The following is a 7,767-nucleotide window of genomic DNA, read 5'->3' on the forward strand; positions in this document are numbered from 1 at the left end:
CAAAAGTAAATTCAAATATATTTATATATATATATATATATATATATATATATATATATATATATATATATATATATATATATATATATATATATATATATATAGTAATTATATATATATATATATATATATATATATATTCTATCTATATGCTGTCCCAAAGAATGTAGCCTTGACCTAAATGGTACAGTGTCATAAAAAACATAATATTGAACACCTTGAATCCTTGGCATTTCTAGCGTGTAAAAACTTTGAACTAAATGTACTGCTTTAAAGAGCGTTTCCCGGAGCTTGCTGACATTCATAAACTAGGCTAGGCTACCTCCCTACCTTGTGTTTGGAGGTTTTTCACACAACGGTATTTAGTAAGAAATGCCTTATCACAGCTTTAACAAAAAAAATGTAGGAACTAAAAAATATATTGTGTTAGTGTCCGGAAGTATCCTACACTGACTATCTACAATGGCCAAGATATGTGTGGCATTCGACTATTCTGTGTTTCATTAAGTAAAAGAAAACCACAGCTAGCCTACATACAAATTTTAATCTCTTGAGAATAGAAATCTATGAGTAGGCTAATATTTAGCTCAAATTCGTCTGGGATTTTTTTAAATTCACCTTGTAGGCCTATAGTGTTTTCTTGTTTATGTCCTTTCTACCAATGACCACACATGCGCTCTAATCCGAGCCATTACTATCACGCTCATCTCCCACACGCTGAAGCCTACGTGAGTGACAATAATCGATTCCACATGGATTGATTATTGGATTCACCCTCTGAAAGACGAAGGAAGTTTTGGGGAAACATTAGTTTAAAAGTAAATAGCTCTGGTAAGGTTCCCCTTTTAAGTCAAGAGTAAACACCGAGAAACACTGCAGGTGTGAAACCCACCTCTGGCAATCGCACTGGCTGTGGCTCTAGCATTAGAGAATTTCTTAGCTTTATGTCATGCGCACACGCGCACAGTGAAAGACAGGCCACATTCACGTGCGGACGCGTATGCACGCAATGACACGCAATGACACACACACACACACACAGAGAGAGAGAGAGAGAGAGAGAGAGAGAGAGACCCTCACGCACGGACGCACAGGCATAATTTTATGCTACTGTAGCAAAGGTTGGAAACCACTATACATATGCACATTACAGTGGAGTTGTCTCACTGCCCTCGAAGTAGGAAACAATCGCAGGGGCAAGTGTTGCCTGCCGGTTTTTGGAGCTGGAAGGTGTAGCCTATTCACTACAAGTAAAAAACGAAACCATATTTCATTTCAAGGTAACCATTAAACATTACAAGGTAACGCATTAAATATCGTCATCATTTAAAGCCTATAATCTAAAATCCGAAGGCTTGGACCTAACTGTAAACCCATAATTTAATATTTCATTTTTTATTTAAAAATAATACATTTCTGATTTACATCAATAATCAAACGCTTAGTACCGACGAATACACGTAGGCATTTGGGTTACATTTTAGAATTATGTTGGAGGATAATCTCTAATGCCAGCGCACAGTAAGCAATTGTCCTTGCCATGCGCTTCGGCCTGCTAGAGTGTTTAGGAACGCAGCACATAGTCGTTTTGTTTTGACTGCGCTGTCTGACCTCTAACCCAGAGCGGTAGGTCCCATCAGTAAGCACTTTGATACGAGACGCCGAAACAAAGGAGCATGCTGCCTCCGTCAGTACCCCTCGCCCCAGAGCGGAGACTGCAACTGAGGGCAACGCGTGTGTGCGCAACTGGAAAACACGGGCGAACTTATCAAACATCACCGGAGGTCACATAGGCCTCTAGAGCAAGTCTTTCACTCTCCCAAGTTCGACCGCATGCCTGGCCCTAGTCGAGTAGCGAGCACTTGTATATGACTAACAAATAAGGGACGGTTCATGCTCAATGCATAAGGTACCAGGAACCTGATTTTCAGAGACGATTAAGCACATGAAACATTGGCGGCAGATCACAGTGATATATAAAGTTCATACAATTGTCTTAGTTCCATCCATTTAGTTGCAATTTCTGCCAATAATGTCTGTACGATTTGTGGTGGTGTGTTCTGACCTGCCGTAGGCCCTGACAAAACCATGTGCAATTAAATCTCGCAAATGCCGAAAACAGCTTTAAAACATGTGTATGTGGGAAAATATCCTAAGTGATAGTTGTTGGATGCATGGCAGCAACATACAATACGAATTTTAATTCGTTCCATAAGAGACAGTTGGCACAGGCCTTGTTCCTATTTGACACAATAATTTATTTTTAACTCCTGAGCAAGATAGAATCGTCTTTGTTTATTTTTAGCAATTGAAGTTGATAAAAAATATAAAAATTGCACGACGCCTGAGCGTGAACTTAAGTGAGCTTGTTAGAAAAAAATAAGTGTAAGATACATGAAAGTGTGTGTGTGTGTGTGTGTGTGTGTGTGTGTGTGTGTGTGTGTGTGTGTGTTGTCTATGATTGGTCAGCAGGTTAGCAGGTTACCCACGTTTCCTGGACTAGAATAATTGGTTCAAACTCATATTAATTGCACACATTTCAGACTTGGCTAGAATTGACATCTACTTTGACAAGCGTCTACTTTCTCATTTCTCAAGTAATGTCTTTGCCGGTCTACTCTATTGCTCTTCAGTTGCAACTTCAGTGTAGGAATTATATTTTAAAGAAAAATCAAAATAGAGAAGTAGACAAAGTGGTTTCATACCTTTCAAAATGTTTCCCTAAACGACAGACAACTAGTTATTACAGGTACACAATACTGCCTCTTACAGGTCAATAGCATTAACTTTCCATGGCTAATTATGTGGTTGCTATTCTCCCCAATGGCAAGCTTTAAAGTAATTTACGCAATGAAAAGATCAAAAGGGATAATAATAAGAAATAGCTATTTGACATTACCATTGCTTACGCATGCCGTGTAAGAGACTTAGCCTATGCTATAATTTATACCCGAGACAAATTGACGATGATAGTGGATATTTTGACAACATTGCATAATATTTTTAATAGTCATTATTATAAGTTTTTTCTGCTATTCGACTAATTGGCGTCCCAAGCCTAATTTGCGTTCTGGTTTTATGCAACGTCTATTAAATAAACAAGTAGAACTGTCTCGCAGCATGACTTTTGTTCATTTTAAAACACTGCTTTCTTATTTTTCGCACTACAGAATTAGGCCTACAACGTCCTGAATTTGGTAAGTGTTGCCCAGTCTTAAAAGCCAAACACGGAATGCCATAAACAATATCCCAGATATCTATAATAGTAATTAAATTGAAGAAAATGAATCCATGGCACATTCTACATTTTATTTCAGACTACATTTTCTCTGAACATATTAAAATCTTTGGCTTGAAGCGTTTCAGATTACGCAATCTGTGGAACTGTGAGATTGGGTGGGGACTTGGGTAGGAAAGATAGGCTATCACAAAAAAAAGTCTAGTGAGGAAGACATTTACTGAAACAATGAGCAACAACAAGGGGAAGGGGAAAACAAACAAAAAGATAAAAATCTCCAGCAAGAAGGGATCGAGACCCTTACCTGAAATTAAATATATACAACATCATATTGGTTGGTTATATATAAATCTTAGTAATGTTCGTATTTTATATACTTTTGTCCATATATTGTACGATAGACAAATCTTTTTTTTTTTTTTTTTTTTTTCTTTAAATAGCATTTGTCCGACTCCGTTTGCATGTTTCCTCAATTCTTCATTTAAAAATCCAATCTTGTGGGTCTAGCGTACACAAAAGAGGCCTTATTACTCGCTATCATCCTTGTCCTCTTGGACCGTGGTCGTGGAATGGTTGTACAGTCCCTGCGCCATCAGTTGGAGGGCTAGGCCGTTCTTGTAGCCGGTGGCCTTTTTTATTTTCGCCCTCTTGTTTTGGAACCAGATTTTGATTTGCGACTCATTGAGATTCAGTTCTTGGGCCAGTGACTGTCTCCGTTGCTCAGTTATATAGCGATTAGCCTGAAACTCGGCTTTAAGTCTCTGCAGCTGTTCGGCAGTAAAGGCGGTTCTGGGTCGCTTGTCTTCCTTCTCGTTTTTCTTCTTTTTCAATTTTCGCGTCCTTGGGCCTAGTGTAGAAACAACAATAAGACGAAGACATAAATATCAGAGAGCCCTACACACCAGCATAATAAGTAAATAGCTAGACGACAGACTGTTGGACTATTGATGGCTGTCATTAGCCTGCGTCGCTTTTGAATCAAAGGTAGTGAGTGTATTACAATTATTGTATTATATGCTAGGCAGTTTGTGGACTAGAGAATATAGCCTAGTAATAGACCAACGCGGATGATATCTTAAAATGGAGTCGGCCATATTTCCTTTATTCGTATCCTCAACCTTGAGTCAATTTGCAGTTAAACTGTGAATTAATTTAACATTATCTCTTGTGCAACTGAATCAGTGTTGGTTTGTGTTTCTTTCATAAAAGGCTAAGGCATATTGCAAGATTGCTAACACTGATCTGCACATTTCATTTTTTTGCCAAGATATTTTTCAAATATTCACATACAACTTTTCATGACTGCAACAAGCAAGTCTCAGTTCAAACATGTTTGGAAATAAACCAAAAAAAAAAACTAGCGCACTGTCATATAGACATAAGCATCTTAAACGTTCTCCAACAAGTTGAAATCAAAGCCCGATATCCACAAAGCGTTGTATCTAAACATTACGCTGCATATAGTGGTGTTCAACTTGTTAGTGTTGTTAAATTATATTATAAAATTGTTACAAGTGCAACACTAAACTACACTGCGGATTTATACACGTCTGGCTTCCAACAAAGGATAACAACAACGCCGTATCAAAACAGACGATGCGTAACATTCTACATTATGCGAGGCATTATCTCTTGCATTTTTTCAATGGCAGAATAAGGCCACAATTCGATAAAGATGCCGCTTCCTGCGTCAAAAGCTTACATGGCCTTTATATCTGTTTATTACTTGTGTCCTTTGAATATATCTTGCATGGTAAAAAAAATAGTCACTTTCTAACCTTGAACTCTTACGCTAGCATCTCAGACTTGGCTTATGTAGACGATTTGAACTGAGGCTTAATTGTATTTGTCACACAGAACCTTTAGGTCAAGTGCAGTAAAACTGAAAGCTATTTGGCTATTTGGTTACACAGGGGTATATTATAGCCATAACGACAGCAGACCTGTCTAGAGGCCAATTGCGTAAAATTGGTATTACACTGCCATTTTGTATAAAGCTATTAGATATATGATATCTGTGCTCCTGGATAACCCTATAACCAATAGTGTAAGTGGCATCAAATAATTTATTTAGGCATGTAAAAATAATCTCAATTTAATATTGCTGACAGAGTCACTGACTGTTCTCATAAAGTATATGGGACATTTTAAAATCTGAATTAAAACATATTGTTTGAAATGAACTTTTCTTGACTTTTCTTTCAATGTGTAGACTAAACTAAATAAGATACTCTTGTAGTAATAGTGTATACAAGATACTATAACGACAGATAGGCTACGACAATTTATATTCTGAACACACACTGCGAATTAATATGGCCGAATCGTGCGCACAGGACACAGGCAACTGATTATGGCCTTATTTCAGGCTCATCTCAAAACACCACAACGCTGCCCTATGAAAATCGAACAGCTGATGATTTGTCCAAGTTCAGGGGCTGATAGCTCAATCAGTCAGTCTATCAGTCTGATCAATCAATGCATCTTTTCTGACTGTTGTCAGACTCGCAACGTTCGCTTGCCATGAACAATAACAAAAACGGGCAAGATATTAATAGTGGGACCTACTACTTTTCTAACTAGGCCTATAGGCCCTAGACGATATTACAGTCATCTAAAGTTTTCAAAACACACTACTATAAATGTTTAAAATAGGAAATTCTTTTACATTATTTCAAAAAGCTTTCAAGGTTTCACTACAATGGATTTCTCTTGTAATTCAGCGTAGCCTACCGTTAGAGGCCTACCATTACTAGTTTCTTATCAATCTTAACATTATAAGTTCCACAAGTTACCTACCTGTGTTTATAGTCTGTTTTAACGCTTTGATCATTTAATGTTTTAGGATTAGCCTATATATTAATACTATGTTTACAGAAACTACTTTTGTATTACACATCCTGAACATCACTCAAAGACTTTCTTTCTTTCTAGTGCTAGTTTTTTTTTACATACACAACTATATTTCCATGTCATATGGCAGATAACTTTTTGTGTGTAAGACGAAAAGCAATGTTTTCCCTAAAAAAGAACTGCATAATTGTGCCTAAAATGTGGTCTAAATTTGCGGCCTGTGGCAGTATTACTCTCGGAAAGGTTCATGGCTGGCATCCTTGTCTCACAATGCGTGTCAGTCAAACTGATCCTATAATTACTACTCTTATTTGTTTAATCTCTGAAGTGATGTTTATGGATTAATTGTTTTAATTGTGGTCGCAATGTATCACTCTCCTCCCTCTCTCTATACCTATCTGCCTGTGTGTGTGTGTGTGTGTGTGTGTGTGAGAGAAAGAGCGCGTGTAATTGCGTTGCGGTAACTAGTGCTTCTTTGACAGCACGCACTGAGTAGGCTACTCGGCGCAAGCTTTTCTTTTAGCCTATTTCAACATTTGGTTCGAAAAGACCCAGCGTTTCATGAACAAGAACTTATAGTGCCTTACCAGATGACGGTCTGTCTGAATATCGTGTACAATACACCCATGCAGGCCACAGCAATGGCTGGCTTTCTTTGGTGGCCGCGGCGCCTCCATTACTCGCATTCACTGACGTTGGGTTTTCTCCGAATCTCTGCGTACTAGTTCCATTGGCCTCGACTGACTTTGATGACGACGTCTGCTTCGAAGTCGGCGACGAAGATGAAGAGGACGATGAAGAAGAAGTACTGTCGCTACTGCAGTTCGAATCCTGACAGAGGCTGCTGGCGTGCGATGGCCTTATGACCAACGGGTTGACGTTCTCTCTGCCCGAAGTCTGCGCCCGCTCACGGTTTCCAAGCTCCTTCTTGCAGCCGAAGTCCGGCCGCAGGATATTGTCAATAAAAAAGTTTGTGGTTCTGTGTACTTGCTGCGCAGCCTGGTGAGGCAAAATCGGTGGAGACGGTAGATTTGGCGAGAGAGAAACACTCTCACCCTCGGTCGAATCACGACTGTTTTGATCCTTTTGCTCTTCCATTGCTAGAATAAAAAGATTTCGGCAGGACCGTTGCCTACTCTCCACGCCAGATTCCACTTGTTGCTCGGTACCGTATCCAAATATCAACGACGATGTGATTATTGTCTATGTTATGTCAGTGGAAGGTATGTGAAATACCTTAACTGAATTAGACAATCACACCATCGGAATGCTTCCTGTGGCCGCAGCGTTCCAATTGTCAAAATAAGCCCGCTACACACTAGTGACAGTACATTGCGCGATGCTTCCTTGTCCCTGCCTTGCTCTCACGTATGTCAGCCCGAGCTTTCCAAACTCTCCCTAAAATCGCCTTGCCTTCCACAGACTTTTTTTTACATCTACCGGAAGCACGTGGGCTCACACACACGTGCAATGGGCCAATCCAACGAGGAGATCCTCACTGACACAAGTGACGGCATCCAATCGGCTTTTACGATCCTCCACAAATAAATAATAAACGGGCTTTAGAAACCAAACAAGCGATCACATCAGTGCCCTCTCCATCCATAAAACAGCTTTTTGCAGGTTTTGCGCTAACTAAAAGGTGGCAAACCAACAGAGAAACCCTGCAAAGCATT

At 39.2% G+C, this 7,767-nt stretch overlaps 1 protein-coding gene across 2 annotated transcripts; it reads right to left on the reverse strand.

Moving 5' to 3' along the window:
* Positions 1-3,295: 3,295 nt before the first annotated feature.
* Positions 3,296-7,483, reverse strand: LOC125288145 (homeobox protein engrailed-1-B-like). Of its 2 annotated transcripts, none has more exons than XM_048234261.1 (2): positions 6,679-7,483; positions 3,296-4,085 (listed from the first exon to the last, which is right to left on the reverse strand). In XM_048234261.1, the coding sequence occupies exons 1-2, from the start codon at positions 7,187-7,189 to the stop codon at positions 3,766-3,768; spliced, it is 831 nt and encodes a 276-aa protein (XP_048090218.1). In that variant the 5' UTR covers positions 7,190-7,483; the 3' UTR covers positions 3,296-3,765. The 2 variants fall into 2 exon arrangements, with proteins under 2 accessions (XP_048090218.1, XP_048090217.1); XM_048234260.1 differs by having other exon boundaries at positions 3,296-4,097.
* Positions 7,484-7,767: the final 284 nt, after the last annotated feature.

This window comes from Alosa alosa, chromosome 23 (assembly GCF_017589495.1).
Source record: "Alosa alosa isolate M-15738 ecotype Scorff River chromosome 23, AALO_Geno_1.1, whole genome shotgun sequence".
NCBI lineage: Eukaryota > Metazoa > Chordata > Actinopteri > Clupeiformes > Clupeidae > Alosa > Alosa alosa.

Bases quoted from the DNA above. Each gene is read 5' to 3' on its own strand.
- LOC125288145 (XM_048234260.1), bottom strand. From the start codon at position 7,189: ATGGAAGAGCAAAAGGATCAAAACAGTCGTGATTCGACCGAGGGTGAG. The intron at 4,098-6,678 runs GTAAGGCACTAT...GTCTTATTGTTG, and splicing joins TTCAGACAGACCGTCATCTG to TTTCTACACTAGGCCCAAGG.